The 22,988-nt window shown below is 35.7% G+C and overlaps 1 protein-coding gene across 1 annotated transcript; it reads left to right on the top strand.

Annotated features, from left to right (window-relative positions):
- The first annotated feature begins 2,572 nt into the window (after window positions 1-2,572).
- On the top strand, window positions 2,573-21,174 carry Hdac4 (histone deacetylase 4). Its single transcript, XM_071724703.1, has 13 exons — window positions 2,573-2,727; window positions 3,179-3,261; window positions 7,390-7,496; window positions 9,768-9,908; window positions 10,650-10,747; window positions 10,844-10,978; window positions 12,328-12,652; window positions 12,894-13,337; window positions 13,503-13,772; window positions 14,551-14,900; window positions 15,123-15,677; window positions 16,195-16,334; window positions 16,463-21,174. Exons 1-13 carry the CDS (start codon window positions 2,623-2,625, stop codon window positions 16,524-16,526), a joined length of 2,817 nt encoding a protein of 938 aa, XP_071580804.1. The 5' UTR covers window positions 2,573-2,622; the 3' UTR covers window positions 16,527-21,174.
- The last annotated feature ends 1,814 nt before the right edge of the window (window positions 21,175-22,988 follow it).

Here is a 22,988-nt window from a genome sequence, read left to right as displayed (position 1 = left end):
ACAGTATACCGCTCAAATCGATGATACGAGAACGCGAGGGCGAGAAAGCGATCCCGCGCGGAGAAGAGAGCGGCCGCCCTCGTTAGAGACGCGAACGTTCCACGTGCGTAGCGGATATTAATTGGCGAATAACGAGATGTCGTGAACGAGAGCGATGCCAGACCGGAGATTAATAGAGCCACGGTCGCGTGGCGATGTCGATGAACTCCGGGAACGCGACTCTTCGTTTTCCGCGGTGGGAATATCGCGAGATTCGAATTAGAGGAGATGACGAAGGAAAAGAACTTCTCACGGAGGTGAGACGCGATTTTATCGACGCGGCCGATGCAAGCCAACATGTTATTTGGCGAGAGCTATTAATAAATATTTTATTCTCGCGACTGTTATTTCATACGATGCCGACGATCGTGGTATGCATACTCTCTAACGTATACAAGAAAGGAGGGCGGGAAGAGGGGGACGAAGAGAAGAATGGGAGAGAGAGAGAAAGGGGAGATAAAAGAGAAAAGAGAGTGGGATGATGAGGGAGGAGGAGAGGGTGAGAGAGAGAGAGAGAAAGGGAGAGTGTTTATCGCGCGGGAAAGATTATGCGACGCGCGATTAGATTAACTTTACGTTACTCACGTGCTTCTTTTTTACTTGCGCGGGATGTATTTTACATCCTGCATTTTGTTTATATGTAAAGATATATAAAAATAGAGTTTTTGTTGAATAATTTTAATATATTGAAAAACAAATTTAATAAATTATATTTGTTTTATATTATAGTTTTCAAATAAAGGCAGAAAGGCAAATTAGAATCAGGCGTTTTATCAATTTTTATTTGTTTATTAAAATTACCTTTTATGTAATTTAGTTAATAAAATTTACAAAAATAAAATAATAAACTAAAATAATGAAATATTTGAACATAAAACAAAATGAATTACAAATTTTAGTTTTATAATGTGAAGATATATTACTTATATTTTTTATATGACTTGATCTATTTCGTTGATGTGATATTTGAGTCATTCACTTCAAAGTCATTGTAATTTTTACCGTTTAAATCTTGATTAAAGTGCTCAGATTTTATGTGAATATAATGTTCTAAATCCTATTACAAAATACGAAAGATTATTAGTTATTATAAAAATCGAAATTACTATTTATTTGTATTTATTTTCTACACTTTATTATTTACTTGCCATTCTTTGGCTACTGATAATTATTGCAAAAATGTAATTCAATTCATATAGTTCTGAAGTCTTTTGAATTGTTATTAGGATACTCTAGATTATAAACGAGAATAAATAAGATATTAATTAGACGTTAAACATTAAAATATATATTATATTTTTTATGTAATAGTATTAAATTTATCAGGTTTTTTAAGCGCAATAATTAGAAATATTGTATTCTTTTATTACTTGTGCAAAATGTATACACTCTACGTATTTTTATATTGATTTTTTATAGATTCTATCCATGAAATACGTATTTTTTTGTATAAATCAATTTAAAGATGTACAAGAGCATTTGATTGATAAAAAAGTTTTACCCGATCAATTTATCGAATTTCTATTGGTGTACGCACAGCGCGCGAGTAATATAGAGCTTAATGCTTCGCTTGGCTATACCCTTACTTCTATATGTGCGATTAACTAATCCGATTTGCGTATTGTAGTCACTTCTGTTTTTCCGCACTTTATCTGCGCCATTGTCGATTAAGACGCATTCGTTTTTCCTTCGCGCTCGTATTTTCCCTGTAATATCCATCATACTCGTTATTGAGATCTCAAAATCTCGGGTACTTGCAACTCGTGCGTTCGCGTAAAAGAGTCTCGCGCTGCGCGTGTATACTTGACGCGAGACACTATACCGTGCCTCTTGATTGATACATTTTGAAATAATCCTTTATTACGTTCTTGTCCCTTGTAATATCCCATGAATGGCATATCTTTTACAAGTTTTGAATTAAAAATGCACATATTTGATTTTATTTTGTCTTATTAATTCTGGAAACAAGGTTGCATCAAATACGAAATCTTGTTTAGCATGTTGATCTGAAGGAGGAACTGCTGGTGCAGTATACGGAATATATATTGCTATGACAGGTTTTGTGACGGGGATCTGAGTCTCAACTTTGAAAACGCGCGGTATCTTCCATGCGAGAAAAGCAGACGAGATAACGTATGGAAAATTACCGTTGAATCCCATGGCCATTGATGCAGCAGCTGTGCGTGGCGTCTCGTAATCGAGCTAAAGCCGCCGATAATAACTCGGGGGACACGGTTTACGTCATTTACAGACGATGATTGTTCGAGCTGCGTGAGTTATGCGCGCAGTTACCGGATTAAATCAATTAAAACATATAGCTTCGGAGGGGGTGGGGGATTGGATCTAACATAAATACTGCCCTTGCAGCGTATTTCCCGGCTCGCAAATGCGTATCCTCGGATTCTGATTTCGATCGAAATATAATTACGCCACCTATCGCGACGAACGCCCCACTTTCATCCCTATTCGCGGAATCCTATAATGATCTCAGGATGAAAGCGCACATAGGAGATACGTCGTAAAAGAAAAGATGAGTTTCTGAGAACTTACCTTTGCCCGCAGCTCTGGGAGCAGCAGAAGCAGATGGAGGAACAGAGGCGAGAGAAGGAAAGGCTCGAGGCTCTGAGAAAGAAGGACAAGCACGATCACAGCGCGAACGCGTCCACGGAAGTCAAGGAACGCCTTCATGTAAGTGAACTTTGCTGTTAAACGTTTAATAAATATTTCTAGCATTTTTCAGCTACGAGCAATGACGATTGTAAGTTTACACAAGGATTAATCCTTACTTCTTGAATTTTGCATATTTTCAGTATTATTAATCAGAAAATACTAGTTACGGTTTATAATACTCGATAAAAGTAAAGAAAAATGCAGGGACAAATTGATCTCGCGAATCGCGCGTTAAGGATGAACAATTTTATGAGCTTTTATTTCTCATATTTACGTAAAATATAAGTCTCAATTTGTCTGAAAGGAACTTTCGTTTAGCTGAGGGAGCAATGTTTAGTCGTTTACGAGCCTCCCAGTTTGTTCAGTCAGAATCGGTGTATCGATTTTCCGAATTAGCATGTAAGCGACGCGCGCTCTGAATTATACGCGAATTTTATATTTTTTGTTTACGAGGCCCTTACGATTACAGAGTTTCCTGGTGAACAAGAAGCAAAGAGAGGCAGCTGCCGCGGCGAACGGATGTCTACCCGGCACACCGGGATATAGAAGCTGGTAAGATGCACAATTATGCACGAGAAGTGGATAGAATAAGATAATCGAACTGTAAGATGTTTTGAAGAAATAGGTCTCGTAAACTTGAGTGAAATAAAAACAGACACTCTTTGATCACGAGCAATTCGAAATAAGGCACTTTTTCTGATTGTGAGTAAAGCTTATATTCGCACATGAATTTAATTTTATTGTGCAGATATCTCAACAAACAGCGCTGATATCTGACGTTGAGAATCGATCATATTTCGTTAAAATTTAAATTTCCTTTCAAGTGTATTTTTTTTACATTTGAGAAAAGCATATAGATGTATTGTGGTTCTAGTGGTCCATTTTTTATTACATTGGATACGAATATAGTATATCTTAAAAAATACACTGCATAAAGAAAGATAACTTGAATCAAATAATATTGATTTCATCAAAATAAATTAAATACTCTAACACTCCTTAGCAAATTTTTACTTGATTTAAAAATATATTTTACTGCACGCAACATAATATTTTATTCAAACAAGTATATATTTATGCAATAGTACCTAAGTGTAATTTATATCATACAAGATAATATAAATTTGAAACTAATAATTGCCAATTTAATACGGAAAGAATATTTGAAAGATAAAATCTAGTTATTCTTTCAAATAATTTTGTTTTATTTTAAGAGGATATTTACTTCGAACAAGAAAATGTGTTAGAAAATATTAAAATCTTATTCTTTATTTGATTATTTAATATATTTTTATTTAAAAATAATTACTTATCTCGGTAAGAATACTTCTTAATTACAAAATAATTGCTCATATTTACTTTTAGCAATAAAATATTTTATATAGTTACTCCTTTCCAAACAATATTTATAGTAATTTAAAAAAATAATTATGTTGATAAAATACTTATTATACTTTACACAATAATCTCTTCATTTATATATATTTTTTCGAATGTAAATGAATGTTTACTAAGAAAAATTGAATGTTTAAAATAGTTTCCAGGCTCCTGCTGGCTCGATTGCCAAGTCTGCGTTGACAGTACACGTAACATTTAAACTTGGCAAAACTGTGAACTACTATAAAGCACGAAAAATGATGTCAAAAAAACTGAACTATTCTTGCAACATACGCGTCATTTTTCGTTTTAGTGCAGTATTTTTATATTTAAAATAATTGGCGTAGCGTTAAAATATAGAGAACTCCCATTTTGTTATAACTTAATGTGCGAAATTAAATGGTTATTTCAATTTGGCAGTTGAACAGCTTGTTTTCGTTCTTGATTAGGCATAATTCAATTCGACATATATGGGTTATCGATTTCCTAAACAAAAAGGGAATTTTCATATATTTTACAAGTCTGTTCTATAACGATTCCAAATTGCTATTTTATTGAAAAATATTTTTATTTCAATATATGTTGCAAGAATTTTCATGTATTTCATGCTATATTTTTTTCTCTTTGGAGAGAAATTATCAATCCAAGATAGCCGCAGTGAGTGAACAGGAATCTTAAGAATATAATATTCAATTTTGGTTATTCATATTTTGTTGTAAAAATAATATTACTTTGTTTTTTGTTATAATATTATCTATTACACATTATTTTATTTTGTAAATATTGATCTTTAATAGTAAAGAATTAAGAAAAATTGTTTATTATTATAAATCAATATTTCTTTATAATAATTTTTCTTGTATTAAACAAAAATTTTATTTTATTTTTTTATTATTACAGACAAATAAATATTAAGGTTAACTAGTTGATACTAGTTGATACTAGATTATTCTAAGAAAATGTTATTTTTTTAATAAACATGTGTTTTACTTTATTTAAATGGCATTTTGTTTGGAACCTTGTATTTATTTATACAAATGGCATTTGTTCCAAATTATTAGTGTGTTAAATAATTTACGATAAAACATATATAACTAAATAATACTAATTATTTCAAATAAAATAAAATTCAAATTTTTGTAATTTAAATAAATAGAAAACATATTAAAATATACATTAAAAATATATATTAAAGTTAAAATAAAATTTAGTTTTGATATTTAATAATTTCTTGATTTATGTTGTAATCGTATAAAACGTAACGTTTATTATTTGACCTAGTTTTCGTAATACAAGTTAGTAATGAAAAAGATCTTTTCAAGATATGAAACATAAACTTAAAGTTTCCATAACTTCTATGGCGCTTAGCTGATTGCAAAAATACAATATTAAAATATTCATATTAAGTGTGATATTCTTTAATTTAACTTTAACATATAAAAAACATACTTTGTTTTTTATTGGATTGATTAAAATATGCATAATTTTTCTAATATAAAATAGAAGATTATAATTAAATTATTGTTATAATTTGTTACATTAATTGTCGCTGTCACACAATCACAATCAGAGATGTCACATGAGTTTTTTTATTCTTTTTAATTTTTTAAAAAAGTTATAGCATAAATATAATTATCCCTTTAAATTTAACGTAAATGAAATTTTTTTATGAGAATTTGTAATTAAATTTAGCGTTTTACTTCAGAGTGAATGCATGACAAATATTTCATTTTTTCTTATTATAAAGGAATAATGTAAATTATGACTTTTTTAAATTTGTATCAAATATATTTCAATAATTTTGAAGATATTCTGTGATCAATCTCTTGAAGATATTCTCCAAAGTTATAGAACGAAATGAGTTATAATTTTGCGTAATGTCAAAAATAATTTCTAAACTTGATTGTTTTCTGGAATAAAATTTCCAATAAGGAAGGGAAGATTAAAAATCAAATAATTTATTTCAGCTTATATATTATAATGACATATTCAAATAAATCATGCACAGAGTCAATCGCGAACAATTATTTACTATATGAAAGTTAGGAACAGCAAAAATACAATTACAAATACAATTTTCTTGAACACCGAAACTTTGTTCTTTAGCACGAACTTTGTAATTTTCGACTGTTATAAGCAATTTTGAATTTTTGTTTACTTAAGCTTTACATTCCGTTTTTGAAACGGTACAAATTTTACAGCTATTAGAACTGTTAAAACTTCTTGAAAATCCTAATCCATTTAATGTGTGAAGATTGTCACCGAACTAAGAACTAACGAAAAAAATGTTTGATTTTTTTCCATTTAATACATATATTGTCAGACTAGTTTTCATATGCTGATAGAGACTTTTTAACTTCATTTTTTAATTTTTGTTATAAATACATATATATTAATATGCTTTTTTTATTGCATGTTTTTTTTTCTGAAATTGTAATAGCTGCAAATATTTATACCCTCTTCTATCTTGAAACCGACTATACTTAGCCAAAGATTATCGTTCCACTTTTAGAATAACTGAAGCTAAAAAAAGTTCCACTGTTCTCGATGCTCTCGATCAGTTTAGAACGCTCAAATCAAAATTTGCACGTTTCATTTCGGTTTTAATGGGTCGTCGCGATCGTCGTCGTTATAGTCTTCTCCGCCGCCGACGAAGTAACGGTAATAGCACAACCTGGCCCAGTTATCCATTTAGCAACGGCCGATGTGCCCTCAACGTTATTTCCTTGTCTCTGCCAATGATAACTTCATCTTAAACATGTATATGCGATACTCGAAATATATATTTTTTTCACCCAAGTTCTCGAGAAGTCGTAGGAAACGTATATCATCTCCGACTTGCGAAAATGGCATCATGAGTCATATATAAATTAGATAATATTCAGTAAATAAATTCAGAATTTTAACTTTTAACATTATTTTTAATAGCTCACTTAAAAATATATTGTATAAAATTTATGCATTATTATGTACTTATATAAAAATAACGTTTACAACGTTATGTTATTTTAAACTAAAAAATTGTGCGTTAAAAAGCAGGCAAAAATTAGATGTAAAAAAAATATCATTATAATTTTACTTGTCAAAATGATTAGTCCAATATATTTAAGTATACCTTAACTTATCTTATTTTTTTTACTTGAAATATCTTAATAATAAACTGTTTTATGTGCATAAAGTTTTACGCATTTCGGATTAGATAAGACGCCTCTTTTCGACGTACTTTGCTCTCTTATTGACCATTATTTATCTAAATATTAATGATTTGTTATGAATGGCGTTTCGAATTTTTTTTTTATCCAGGCTACAACCGCAGTCGGAATCATCGAGCACCACGAATGCGGCGCATCCATATCAAATGCCGCAGATGCTGCAGAAGTTCGGCGACGATTTTCCGCTCAGGAAGACAGGTAATTGTCCCGAGATGTGTCGATTAACTTATGCATATTTCGTACAGGTAGTTTGTGTGCCAATAGAATGTCTACTAAAGCATGGTGTTTCGATGTTCGAGAAACGAGTTGAGTCCCAAAAAAAACAGCTTACGCGTCGACGCGATGTTTGCTTTCTTTGATCATGATTTTATCCGAGAATATAAAGAAAGACAATGATTTTCCTCGACACAAGATTCGCTCGCTCGAATTATCCGCGGAAAACGCCGACACGCACGCATAGCAAGTCGGCACGTCGCAATCATCTCCGAATTAATTATAGGTGAATCTCCAATTAGTTTCTGCGAATATCTGTCTTTTCTTCATGTGACACTTCACGTATATTTGGTCTTAATAAAAATGAAAAAGAATTAAGCTAAATTTGTCCGTTCATTGGCTCTTTTTAATGTATATCGACCAGTTGGCCAGCGAATCGCTAATTAATGTGCGCGTTATCTCTAACTGATATACATTTATTTATGCGAAAAAGGTGCTAACATATGTCTGCAAATTCGTATACGGAAAACATTTGCAACATATGGCAAGGAAGCGGTACGGCTAGCCTTATCTCTTCAAAAGTTTCTGTTTATTGTTTAGTCTCGTAAAAAAAGTTTTATTCTACATTTTCGATTTATTTTTCATGTAGAATTACCTCTTTCTCGCTGGTACCACCAGTTCTAAGACAACCTGTAAATTTTAACGATTACTGAAAAAACACTTTTGTAAAAAAAAAACCCTGGGAACTTATACATATCCTTAATAAATCTCCGGAGAACTGTTTGAATTTTTCGATGCGGCGAAATAGAAATAAAATTTCAAAAATTACAAAAAATCCATATTGGTCAGCATTTCAATATTCTTCGAAGCTTTGGGAAGCTTTTTTGTATGAGAAATATAGCGATAGTATATAATGATTAATTCTCCTCATGTCTTATACACTTCCTAAAAGTTTGAGGTTATTCATTGAAAATGTTTACTATATGAAATAAAATCAAATCTATAATTTAACGTTTTTTTATTTTTTATTATTTTATTCATTATTTTATAATAAAATAAAAAATAGTATAAAATGTTTGAAAATTTTTAAATATCTTTTACAAGATGAAAAGAGCATTAGACACTTCTTTAATTTAGATACAAGTTTATTTATTTTTTCTGATACTCTTTTACCTTTTTTCTAAAATAGTCCACAGCTCAGTTTTGGAAAAAAGGCTCTATGATTATAATCTATTTTCTTGAAATTAAACAAAATGCTACATTATACAATACATTATCACAACTGTGCTAAATATAACGCTTATTTACTTTCAAATTAAGAAAAAATATTGAATAAGGCATGAATCGGACTTTTAAATAGCATTTCACTGGAATATCTTTAAATTATATATGTGGTCTCAGACTTTTGGTCGGCACTGTATTAGCATTTACACATATGTAATATACATATATAAATATGATAATAAAATTTTACATAATTTGTAATTATATGCAAGTTTTTCAGTATTTGGAAGAATAATAACGATTTTAGAAATTAAGTGAAAAATTTCTTTATTTTTTTTTTTTATTTTAATTGTATAGCGATTCTAAAATTAGTTCGCTTTTCTTATCCTTTAATACAGGTTGAACCTTTGAGTAATTTCGCCGTACAGAAAGACTTTCGTCCTCATTATCTCACGTGAGAGCTTTGTTCAGATAAGATAATCAAAAAGCAGAAAGTATTGAAAATATTATACTATAGATTACAAAAAAAAAGGAGGAGGAAAAAATATACACATCTCAGAAATAACCGCAGAAATATCTAGTAACTCAACATATCACAGGCTATATGATTTAAACTTCTGTTTAATATGCCGAATTAATAAGCGATACTTTTGCAAACGTGACGTACTTTTGCAACTCTCAACATTTTTTTTATTATTCCTCAAAGTTTTTTTATATTTAACCGCGTGACATTTGACCACTTCTGTAAATCGCGCGTGTTATTAATTATTTGCCCCTCGTCCAGGCGAGTGTCACGCGGAGGCCTTTGCAGACCTCTTTCCATTCGCGATCTCTTCCTCCGCGATAATATGAGCGAGCGAACGCGAACGCGAAATACGAAACGGCGGGGTCGTCTAGCATCGCGTTCTTGCCTTCCGTCCGTCCCCTTTCCTCTCCCTCCCCCGCCCTCCCCCGCCCCCGCCCCCGCCCCACGCGCCCCTTTCTTACGGTATGACAATGACCAACTAACAACCGGCTGAAAAAATTGGCCAGCCTCGGAGCCGAACTTGCTGAAGGTGCGACTAAAACAGCGCGTGGAGAGGAACATGGCATCAGCGTTGAGAAACTCACCCCTGATGGCACGCCGGAAGGACCGCCTGGCGTCGCACCTCAAGCGGAAGTCGTTATTAGCAAGTACGTTCCTCTCTCTCTCTCTCTCTCTCTCACACACATACGCGCGTGTGTGCGCGCGTGAACTCTCTTCGAGAGAACTACTCTCTAGAGTATCGTAGAACGAGAGTTCTCACTTATTTTCCTCTGCGCGATGCATTTGCCAACATTATTACATATACACATCTATATCTCTCTCTTTCTCTCTATTTTTTTCTTTCTTTCTCTCACTGCACCCCGAGTGTTCGATTAATAGACTGTTGAGTTTTTAACGTTTGTTACTTACTCTCCTATAACGGCATGAGCAAGACTACTGTCCGATTAACATAATGTAAATTAGCGCTGAAACTGCTCCGGGAGTATTCGAATGAGTCGCCGCTGACGAGGCTCCCCAAATAAAACGCGATGGATCGAGAAGCGTCCAAAGAGTCACGCTTTTAAACGGGTACTGTCGTTTGGGCCGGTTCCTCGTGGATCATCAATTTTCATACATCAAAATTTACATACATGCGTTACACACCGGCGCGGCGCGGCGCGGCGCGGCGGGTGTGGAGAAGTCAGTTTATTTTCGGAGTACCATTTTCGAGTCGTACAACGTTTGTCCTATTTGTTCGCGCGTTGCAAATGCGCGACTTCGCATGCGATTTCCGGGCGATCATCATCCGTTTGTTTCGCGTATGTTCTTTTATATTGCGCAACGACGACACTGTTCCTCCTTCTATCCTTCTCTCGGGGGTCCCGACGTGCTAATTGTACGTTTTTCAGATTCTGGCAGCAATCCTGAGTCCGGGCCTAACTCTCCTCCGACCGTGAACAATTCTCAAGCCAGTCCCACTGCTGGGAGCAACACAGCGATACAGGAAGTAAGCTTCGACAATACCGTTTATATTTGCCACGATCTTTCGATGTTGTACGCCGCGAAAATTTACCGCGAGATATCTCGCTCTGATTTATTGCAGGAAGGTGAAAATCCGGCGTATGGAGGACGTCTCACTAGCAGTAGTCAGCAGGGCAGCCTTTCGGATCTTTCGCTCTTCAGTTCACCGTCCATGCCTAACATCTCGTTGGGCAGACCTCATGTACCGTCGAGCTCGGTAAGTACATTTTTCCTCGAAAATTCGGGTCCTTTTTTAACTACGGCTCTTTTATGAATACGACAATTCAAAGTTTGTAATTTTCTCTCAAATATATGTTTAAATAGAAGGTGTCCCCATTTTAATGGATGCAAGTATATATCTCCTAAACTTGACATTGTACAAAAAATTGTCTCAGATAAAAGTTTTAGGGTTTAAAGGGGCATGTGATAGCGCTAGTGATTTGACCTCGGATAGCCGTTTGAAGATCACATGAAGGTTATCCATTTTCTTGGAATCATTGAATTTTTTTACATAATATGATTTCTCTAATGATTCATATAAAAATGTTGAAAAAATAAATTGTTTACAAGGTATTTTATATTTTACTGTAGACTTTTTTCTACCTATTCATTTTTTTATAATCGTACCTTAATATTTTTATACATAGAATAATAAAGTAAATCAATTAGCGTAAAAAAATACAGTTATTTTTAAAAAAATTATTAAATTTTTATCTGAGATATTTTTTGTCAAGTTTAAGAGATATATAGCAGTTTCCATTAAAATGGGACATTCTGTATACATAATTGTTTATACTTATCAAAAGCTTTCTTTGTTATTATGGTGTAATGTGACAATTCAACTTTCTTTAATATATATATATATATATATTTGCTATATTTTTCTAGATATTTGCCTGGCGCATTTAAAATGGCACACCCTATATATATCCTTCTCATTTATCTTCGTTTATTGATTTTCTCAATTTAAAGTAAATTTTTCTTTACTAAATATTTTATTAAATGCTGTCTTTTTGATTTTTTAAATTTAATCTCTTTATCGTATCCTCTCTCTCTCTCTCTCTCTCTCTCTCTCTCTCTCTCTCTCTCTCTCTCTCTCTCTCTCTCTCTCTCTCTCTCTCTCTCTCTCTCTCTCTCTCTCTCTCTTCCCCTTCTCTCTCTTATCTAATTTTAAAAATTCGTACATAGGATTATATAAAAGACAAAATTCTATTATTTCTGTATCTTCAGTTATATGTTAAGAATAATGGTGTTTTGAATAATAGTATTCTTGAGGAAATATCAATACTGTGATGGAATCCATAAGCAAAAGATAAATTGTGATAATCTGAATAAAATAAAGAATTTTATGCAAAATAGATAAACGTTGCGAAAAATGATAGGATATTTTTGGCACCGAAGTTATCTATTGCATTAACTCTGAGTAGAGTTTGTACTTCGCGTCGTTATACTTATCGTTAAAACGATAAGATAACGTCGATAATTTTAGAATCTAGATAACGTCGATAATTTTAGAATCTTTTCAAGTATTTGATCGATGCGCATTGGGCTGTTCTTTGTTCGCAGAGCGGGACAAAATTGGCACCAGTCTCGGAAGCGGAAGTGCGGGCCGCGTTTACGGCGCGTCTCGGCATGCCGCTCACCGGTCAGATGCTGCACGGCAACCTGCCGTTCTATCCGTCCCTGACGGTCATCGAGGGCGAGCCGACGTACATCCACAAGCAGATACAGCAGAATCTACAGGAGCAAGCGACACCGCCGTCCGCGACAGTGGGCGGCAGCAGGCAGCATCCGGCAACAGCGGCAGCGGTGTATCACACTGCGGCGCCGATCACGGATACACAAGTGGCGCACGCGAGACTGCAAAAGGCTGGTCATCACCGGCCTTTAGGTAGTATGTTCCCTCTTTGTCTTCGTAGAAGCTCTTACCGTGCGCGTGCCCTGTTCCAATGGACAATGGTCTCCGCCGAGAAAAAAAAATGACTCTGGAAGAGAGGCTGAACTTACCGAGATCAGCCGTCCAAAGTTCCCCGAGGGACCATTCCTACACGAAACATAGCACGCGTCGTTCAGTAACTTCTCGACAGCGTGTCGGCAAGCATTTATACGACTGTTGTCTTTTCTTTATATAGGTAGAACCCAATCTGCGCCCCTACCGCTAGGTCATCCGATGCTGCAGGGCGGCATAATCGCACCGACCACTCACTATGAGGAATATCTCGCGGAGAAACAGTTGCACGATCAGCAACAAGCGCACAATTATCTGAAACAGCAGATCCGTCAGACTGTTCTGACGCGAGTAGGTTCGCGCGGCCAGGCTAATCAGCTGGACGAGGCACCAGAGTCCGAAGAATCCGAGGTGATAGATCTAACAGGCAAGAAAGATCATCCGGAGGAGAGCGAGATCTCGAAACAGCAGAGAGACCGCGAGCAGTTCCTACAACAACAGAGGGATCTCATGATGAGACACACGTTGCAAACGAATGAATCGACCATCTACGCCGGAGGTTTAAGCAGGACCTCTCAAGTGGCTAGGCCGCTCTCGAGAGCACTGTCAAGTCCTCTAGTACACTTAGGTAAAACTTCAATATACTTTTATCTTTTGAATTGACGTGCTAAAGATTTTGCATTTATCTCTAATATTATATTAAATCCGTGTAGCATTCAAACCTAATCTAATTTTTCAAAAAGTTAATCTATATTTTTTAGCTCATGAAATTATCATGATTTTATCTCTAAAGGTCCTCAGAGCAGCAGCGGTGACATTTTCGTGCGAAGTTCTTCGCATCGGCCAACCACAGGATTAGCATATGACCCACTAATGTTAAAACATGCATGTGTCTGCGGCGAAACGGTCAGAGGTCATCCTGAGCATGGTGGCCGATTGCAGAGCGTATGGGCTAGGCTATCGGAGACGGGCCTGTTGCAACGTTGCGACCGAGTACGCTCGCGCAAGGCTACACTTGAAGAGATCCAAACATGCCATAGTGAAGCTCATGCACTATTGTTTGGTGAGTCTTGTTCTTTCCACGTTGTTTCAGCTTTATGAAGAAAATAATAACTTTAACTGACAATGAGATGAAACTATCAGTTTTAAGATAATTGTTACGCTGGAACGCTATTTTAAAAATTGAGAAAACCTTGAAAATTTTGCAGAATTTACAATTAAAATTTTATAATTTTTTTATTTTAAACTAATTGTATTATCTGTAGAACTGAAGCGATAGTCATTTTTGTTTTTTATAATAATTGAATAAATATTAATACCAAGCATATCAACTAATATTACTGTAATTAACACGTTCACTAATATTATACGTCAACTAATGTTACTGTAATTAACTTGCCATGTGGAGTGTATACGTCCCATGCTAAACTAAACGTTCCGTTTAGGCTATTTTCACTATTATACGTAACATCATCATAAAACGTTTTATAAAATTATGCATTGATTCTTAACTATTATATATATATAATAGTTATCAAGATCATGGGAAGATCGTATACATTTTTCTTAATAATAATGAATTATATCAATATTTTTATAAACATTATATTATATATTATAAGCAAAACTGTCAGTCTCGACAATATAGGGCGACCCACGCAATCTGAAAGTTACCGAAAATCGGTCCAACGGGGAACGTGTTAAATCACAAATTTTAGTATTATTAGTAAAATAAAAAGAAATAAAATATAGGTACTGTAAAAAATTAAAAAATTTTTTAATCAAACTGTAGAATAATGCCGACAAGCAGTGACATTAATCTAGTCCCATGGTGTGCGCAGGAACGAATCCGATGAATCGACAGAAACTGGATATGTCCAAGCTGTCGCAGTTGCCTATCAAGAGTTTCGTCCGACTTCCCTGCGGCGGAGTTGGCGTTGATTCCGACACAACGTGGAACGAGCTTAATACCGCACCCGCCGCTCGAATGGCAGTGGGATGCGTTGTCGATCTTGCGTTCAAGGCGGCAGTAGGCGACATTAAGAACGGCTTCGCCGTAGTGAGACCGCCCGGGCATCACGCGGAAACCAACCAAGCCATGGGTTTCTGCTTCTTCAACTCAGTAGCAATCGCAGCGAGGCTACTTCAGCAAAAGCTCGATTGCGTTAGAAAAATTTTAATCTTAGATTGGGTAAGAATCGTTATTATCATCGCGCAGCATGATTTCTTTACGACGAGAATACACAATATGATATGTGATTTTAAAACGTCTTTACATCGTGAAAATAAGTAATGTCGATAATGCGATATAAGGGATCGAAGTTGTAGTCAAGATCAGGCTGCGATTCTAAATACTTTCGGACATGCCCACGTATGACAAAATATTACATCATGCATTTTATATCTTCTTCAGGACGTTCATCATGGGAACGGTACTCAGCAGATGTTTTACGATGATCCACGAGTGCTGTATTTGTCGATACACAGACACGACGATGGTAACTTCTTCCCCGGAACCGGCGGGCCTACTGAGTGCGGCGCTGGCGAGGGTCTCGGCTACAACGTAAACGTGGCATGGTCCGGTGGTCTGAATCCGCCCATGGGCGACGCGGAGTATCTCGCGGCGTTTCGCACGATCGTCATGCCAATCGCCAAGGAATTCGATCCGGACATCGTAATCGTCTCGGCCGGTTTCGATGCTGCTGTGGGCCATCCGGCGCCACTGGGTGGCTACAAAGTCAGCCCGGCGTGCTTCGGCAGGATGACGCAACAGTTACTTAATCTAGCCGATGGCAAGGTCGTCCTCGCCCTGGAAGGAGGCTACGATTTAGCGGCGATCTGCGACTCGGCACAGGAGTGCGTTCGAGCGCTGCTCGGTGACGAACCCAGTCCGCTTCGGGATGAGGAACTCACGAGGATTCCTTGCCAAAATGCCATTGATACGCTGCAGAAGACCATCGCCATCCAGGTAAGTCGAATATTGCGTGATGTAGTTAAATCTTTTTATTCGTTACTTAATCAGGAACTGAGCAATATTTATTTTTAAATTCTCTTCCGTATATACTATGTATCAGTTTATGTTATGTTTTTTATAAATAGAGTAAAATCTTATCTCATATTCCTTTATTTACAATTTTTAACTCCTCTGAGGTTTGGGTTCAAACTCGGAACCAATTATGAATCGGTCGCTCTCATGCAAAGCCATGCGTCATCCTATTGACTCCCCTTCCACGTTCATACTTATTTTCTCTAATACGATTTGACACAAATACGTAGAATGAAAGTATTATCCTGCATGCATTTATTTAGAGCACAAAAGCAAATGAAAGAAAAGAAATACCATTTGTGCAATACTTGGTATAAGAGAAAAATCAGATTTAGTGTTTGTAAGATTGTTGTAAACTATTAAAAATAATTTATTTATGAATGATACAAATTAAATGTATTTAGTTTATCATTTAATGTAGTAACATATTATTTCTTAGATGTCACATTGGCCTTGCGTAAAGCTTGCTGCCCATACGGTCGCAATGAGCGCTATAGAGGCGAGCCAAAAGGAACACGACGAAACGGAAACCGTGTCTGCAATGGCCTCTCTATCTATGCAGCAGCCTACAAACCTCACGTTAGTATCAAGTATTTTTTTATCATTATCTATCTTTGAAATATTATTAAATATCAATAACTTATAATTAAGTATTACATACATATACGTATTACAATTAAATTATATATGTTTATTTAAAATGACAGGACTACGCCAGAACATTCCCGAGAGGTTTCCGAGGAGCCGATGGAGCAGGACGAGGCCAAATGAGATGTATGAAGATCATTCTGCTAGGTGTAGAAAGCATTAATTAATTGCACGAAACTGTGTAAATGCTCTTTGGGATCTCTAGAAGTGCATTTCTCAGTGCGGATCGAGGGACTCGCCGTCATCACGCGTGGCTGCTGTGACAGGCGCACAAAAGTCAGCTACGAATGTTCCATTTGCGGGAACGCGGTCGACGACGCGTGTAAATTCGCGCGCAGTCCCCGACATTAAGGTTTTCAAACATTTTCTTTTCCAAATAAGACGATAGATAAACAACGGCCAAGTAATAAGGAAGAAGTGATCTGTAACCTTTCGGGAGGTTAATGACAATTTTTGCGACGGTACAACGCAAGCTCGCGGACCTCCCTTTCTTTACTTTTTTTGTGCTAGACGCGAAAGCGCAAAAGTTGTTTGTGAGTTTTGCAAATGTTTCTATTGCACCTCGCGCGTTTGATGCGGGAGATTGTTGTATAGTTAACTATATATGATGAGACAAATTGTATTTGTCCGTTCTATAGATTTCTTTCTTTTTTTATTGTGGAACACAAGATTTGTAATCTTTTTAACGAATCACTGTTAACGTTGTTGAGATGAACTCGAGCGCGCTAAATAGCTTTCGCCCACCAATTGGATATCGCTTGATAAATTTTCGATCCAAGTGTCTTATCGACGAACAACGAATGGTTTTTCGAGATTTGATGTGAAAGCTGGAATGGAGACATTTTGTAATATTATTAGCAAACTCTTGTCTGGATGGTACCACTTGATTGTTGTGGAAAAAGAATTGTAGAAGCGCATTATCGTTCGATGATTCGGTGGGAGAAAATAAATTGTGGACACTTGCGTTCTTCGAAAATGACGGACATCCGCGAATATTTTGTTGACGTTATCGATATGAGGTGGTGAGGCGTTTCGAACTTTCCCACAGCTGTATAAAACAAGTCTGATGCATCGTGTTGCCTTGGATAATTCGCAGGAAGAATTAATTATTCGTGATAATCCGTGTATATATTTTTGAATGCTAATTGCGACCTCGGACGTCTGCTTAGAACACTTTCAACGAGCCGTATTTTATCGAAACATTCAGGGAGATAAGTACAGGGAATTTGAGAAAGAGCTGTGTTAATGCGACATATGTATATCTTGAATCCTAGAGATTCTTTTTTGTATTGCGTTTATTGTTACAAACAAAACATGGACGCGCTATGAATAACACATCAACCATGAGATGTATGATTATTCGATATAAACGATTCACAAGGAACATCGGCATAAGCATCTTTGTTTGTGTACGAAATCGCTTTTCTAAGATAATGAATGTACTTCCTATAAACCATTAATAAGAAAATTAAGTAGAGATGATAAAATGGCGAGTTTAATGGCAAGATAGCAGCTTGAATCATTATGATCGCTCGCTGTTTCTCATTTCTCTCTCGTAATAGATAAAATCGAAAGAGGGAAGAAGAAAGAAATACACAGTTCCGATAATATAGAAATATATATATTATACAATTTAAAAAATTAAATATTTTGTATACGGAAGTTCTCTTCGTGTGGTAAACCGAAGAGGTTTTCCATTGAAAATAACAAATGACAATTTGATAAAATGCGTAAGAAAATTATCAAGAAAGCAACCGACACATTGGTAGAATAATGTCACGTCAAGTGATTCTTTCTGAATGAAATAATGCGCGCGAGTAATGGGTCGTGAGATGCACAGATTTTTCCCTGAGGAGGAGGAGGAAGTATCAGACTATCCAATCGGTGTGCATAAAAAATAAATGGTCTCCGGATTTCCAGAGATTTTCACGCGTATGTCAGGCCTCGCTAGAAGAGTTCGTGCAATAAGAATACGATTGGACAACTGTATATTTATAAAAGACAGTAGCGTTTAGATGTATTTTCTCCGCCTTCAACACGCGCGATCTACACTTGGTGAAGACGCCGCGCGTCCGCGCATCGTGCTGGTCACTAGCGCTTTCATTGTTTCGTCGTCCGATTCGCTTTCCTTGATCTTCAGGGCATTCAGAGTACGAGATGAGGCGAGAGCTCCGCAGTGCGTGAACACTTATCTCGAATCGAGGCGACACTTAATGCGACTTAGGCGACAAAATTCGTGATAATGTTAAAGGAAAAAGAATAAAAGGGGGAAAAAAAAGAAAAATGTCGATGTCTAGATCCTAAGGCGATATTATATCGTGTGCGCGAATAAAATGTGCGAACATATGTGTGCGATATCACGTGCACGTGGTAAAAACAGGACAGGATGCGCACCTGCCATACCGAAAGATATGCTGAGAGATGCCATGACATGTCGATGCAGATTGCTCCAATTTGGCTGTAATCATACGATGTATGATAATCTTTGATCTTTCCGCTGTTGAGAAAATAAGGTGACTCCAGATCAGAATTGAATCCAGGATAATTTTGTTGCAAACCGATTACACCTACGACAAGCTTGGCTCCTCGAGCTTGCGTCGCGGCTCGATAATAATTTGATTTGGCGGAGGAACTTTGATTCTCACACATGATTGTTTGCATGTAAAATTGATCAAATCAATGAAACGCATACTTGTTAAAACTCACATCGATTAAGAGACGTTCAAGATAAATTGGAAACGGAGGGATTGATGTCAGTTGGGCGTTTCTTTTTTCACAATTTTTAATGATACGTGGCTCCGAAGCTCTCACAAGTATTCGCTGCATAGAATTCCTCGTCTATCTGTTATGTGAATCACTGCCAACGACAATTTATACGGCATGGCCGCATGTTCCCACGAGCACGTGCGATCGCATCGAATACACACGTTAATATATGTTAATGTTTTCAAGCGCGAGAGCGCAGAACGGACCGGGGAGTGTATCGTTTTGACGAGATTTCAACAACATGGCTTCTTGTTGCGAACAAAGGCTGGTGTGATTTTTGTGATATTTTGTAAAAAGAAGAAGCTAAGCTATATATGGTTAATTAAGCGTATACGTCGCGGGAAGATGTGTGTAAGGGAGGGCGGAAAAAGAAGGTAAATATAATTCACAGATACAAGCATTTATTTTTGTGTCATGCATTTTACGGAGAAAAGAAAAGGATTAAAAAAAAAAGAACAAAGATGAATATAAGAGGAGAGTCTATTGATAAACGAATTACACGAGAATGCATATATTATATATCGCGCGTTTGTCATGCAAGAAATAAAAAGAATATATATCTATAATGCTATATATATATATATATATATATATATATATATATATACACACATACACATATATGTATGTATATATATATTAAGATATACCGATATATGTACATTGTATATCCGTGTACCGCAAGAATCTCAAGTGTCTGTTAAATGTTTGTCCGATAAAAAATAATTCACTGAAGAAAACGTGTAAAGATCGACTCGATGTATATTTAAGTATAAAGATACGAGTCCAGCCTATGTGTGTATACAGTAAGTTAATTAATGTGAGAGAGAGCGAGAGAGAGAGAATGCGAAAGGATAAAAATGAGAATGTTATATGACGATTCGTTGGTACACCAGTCTGTCATTGAGTTGAAACAGCAATCGACTCTATTGTAACAATATCGAGAGGTAATTTTAGACATGCGTGTATATTTGTTTATAATTTAAGAGCGAGTCTCTATCATCGGCGGCGCGCACCCCGTGGCAGTCGCGTCGATTAAAGTGAAGGGTACGTGGCTCGCTCGCGGACAACAGGGCGAGCCCTTTCCGAAAGTTTACAGAAAGATATTGCGTATTCTCATCGCGGGCCTACAAACATCACACCCTGGTTAATCACATCCTCGCGTTCACCCGCAGTATTCCCGCCTGTCCTTCCCTACCCCCCCAACGTATGCTTCATTTTGTCGTCAGATTGTCGTACGATTATCATGCGATCGTACCCAAGCAACCGAAACGAACGTCCAAAGAAACCTAGATCTGTACTTGTATTCTGTTAAAGGCAATTTAAAAAGATTCGGAATTCTATTCGTGCAAGGTAAAAATTGCAATTGGTGATGATCAAACGGCCACGTTTAGCCAAATGTAGGATGTTGATACGAGACGCAATGTTTTAAACATTACTTGAACCAGTGACCTCGTATTCATATCGCATTATTAATGCTAAACATGGCTATCTTACAATTTGTGTTTGAGATAACAAGTAAGACCTTTTCGAGGTATTTTCCGTAAGGCAAAATATAAATTCAAATCGTTTGACCTACGTACATGCGTTTGACCTACGAACACAGATTTTAATCTTTTAAAGTTTTGCGTCGCTTGGACAGAATCTGAACGATTGACGTTTTCGCGGGAGTTTTGTTTGGAACGCAAAAGAAAAAAGAGAGCGAGAAACTTACGACATTCCGGTATCACCACCCATGGCAAGTTGATACAAACTAGATGTAAATGACTATTAAGTTCTTATCCAAACGCCGAGTATAAATGTGGATTTTAATAGAGCTCTACTGTTACGTTAGTACACACGTACACGTATACAAAAAACACACACATACATATACACACACAGACACATGCACGAATATACTGTCTATATTGCATAAGCTTAATGTAATAGTCATAAATTTTTTATGTATATAAATGTACCTCGTAAACTAATTTTAAATAAAAAGTATAGTCATTGTGTTAAACGTTATAGCTCTTCGATCTAATGATATCCTGAACAATTTGTGCCTTAACGATTAAAGACTTTTTTGATCGACTCGATTGGTATCATCGTCATGACAAATCGACTATTGCTTTTGGTCAGATTAATCGTCAAGACATTTCGACCATGGGGTTTGGTCCTTCTAAATTGATGTAATTTTGAAGTTTATATATAGGTAAGCACATACACATCGTATTTAAATTTTAAATAATTTATAATTTATTGCGAAAAATCTCACCTCATGCAGGCGAACCCTGGCTAAGGTGATGTTTTTCGCAATAAATTAAATGATTTAAATACGATGCTTATATAATAAGCTTCAAAATTATATCAATTTAGAAGGATCAAAACTCGTGTTCGAAATGTCTTGACGATTAATCTGACCAAAACTAATGGTCGATTTGTCATGACGATGATAGCTAATAGAGTCGATTAAAAGTCTTAATTGTTAATTATTTATTGGCGTAATAAATATACTTATTCGGTTTAATTGTACCTTAATTAAAAATACAACGCAACATCGTTCGATGATGGAGTGACTTTCACAAATGACAATGCCACTTGCAAATTACAATTGCAATTACTGCGGGATTTCATTGAACTGTATTCGCAAAAAAAAATGGTAAACGCAGTATTTGAAATTCAACATCGTTAAGAACACTGTCCGGACAGTTTGTTTACTGAGAATCTTGGGTAATCATACTCATTAGCAGTTAATAGCTTTTATTATCAAGCAGGAAAATCGTTTGATTTTCTTTGTTTCGACGCTCTCCTAGAAAGCATAATCCATCCATCCATCCACTCTGTGGCTAATGCGACCAGATATTTTCTAATCCAAAGCCGGGCAACTGTATGTCGGGAGAGAAGAGGTGTAAAGAGATAAACACAAGAACAACATTCAATTTATTTTTACAGAACAATACAGTTACTCGTATTTAGTGTTTGAACTTATTTGCTTTAATAAAGAAGGTGATGATTTAAGAAATGTATAGAATTCTTGGCAACTTAAATCAAAATTAAGTTTTGTTAACAATATTGCTTTTAAAATGCAAACTCGAAGTTGAGCTATTTTTCCACTGTCCACACTTTGTTTATTGCAGAGAATGAAACGTATTAAGTTTACCATCGCAAGCAATTTGACAAAATTTTTCAAGTTTATTTTGGTGGGACCTTTTTACTAAAATTGAGACATTTGACGTATTTAGCAGGATGATGGAATCACCTCCAAGGCAGGACTGTCCCGCCGAAAACAGAATATCTGGCCACATTACCTACAGTGCTAGTCGGGTCCTGGCTACCGATAAGATCAAGTTTAATATGTACTTAAAAATCCGAATCAAATCTAATAATCAAGTTTGATTATCTGAGATTTGAGTAATATTCATAAAAATTAATATTTTATATATTGTACTTGTGAAGTAATCGATCCCGACTAATTAATTTTGAATCTTAGAATACCTGTAGGATTCGAAATGTACTTAGTATAGTTTCTATCGAATATAGTTTCTCTAGCGAGAGAAAGAATCGAATCTTTTACAAGTGGTATTCGAACTCTAAGAATGACCTTATTAGTTTAAAGAATGTAATGTGTAAAGATTTTAAGTAAATTTTTATTTCATATTTTTAATCATATTTTTATTATATTTAATTTCAACGATTGATAATCTAATATTTGTAATTATCAAAAAATAATATACTAAAATAATTGTCGCTTTACATAAACATTTTGACTCGAAGGAATATAAAATTTCTAGTACTCATAAAAGATTCGAATATATTTGATCTAGGTTCGAGTCC

Source organism: Temnothorax nylanderi, unplaced genomic scaffold (assembly GCF_030848795.1).
Source record: "Temnothorax nylanderi isolate EJ_2023f unplaced genomic scaffold, tnyl_v1.0 TNYL_tig0822_pilon, whole genome shotgun sequence".
NCBI lineage: Eukaryota > Metazoa > Arthropoda > Insecta > Hymenoptera > Formicidae > Temnothorax > Temnothorax nylanderi.
The sequence above is the reverse complement of the archived record's forward strand: the minus strand, read 5'-3'. Positions and strand labels throughout refer to the sequence as shown.

Coding starts and splice junctions, on each gene's coding strand:
- Hdac4 (XM_071724703.1), top strand. CDS start 2,623: ATGGAGGAACAGAGGCGAGAGAAGGAAAGGCTCGAGGCTCTGAGAAAG. Junction 7,497..9,767: donor TTTTCCGCTCAGGAAGACAG/GTAATTGTCCCG, acceptor AAAATTGGCCAG/CCTCGGAGCCGAACTTGCTG. Junction 13,338..13,502: donor AAGTCCTCTAGTACACTTAG/GTAAAACTTCAA, acceptor TTATCTCTAAAG/GTCCTCAGAGCAGCAGCGGT.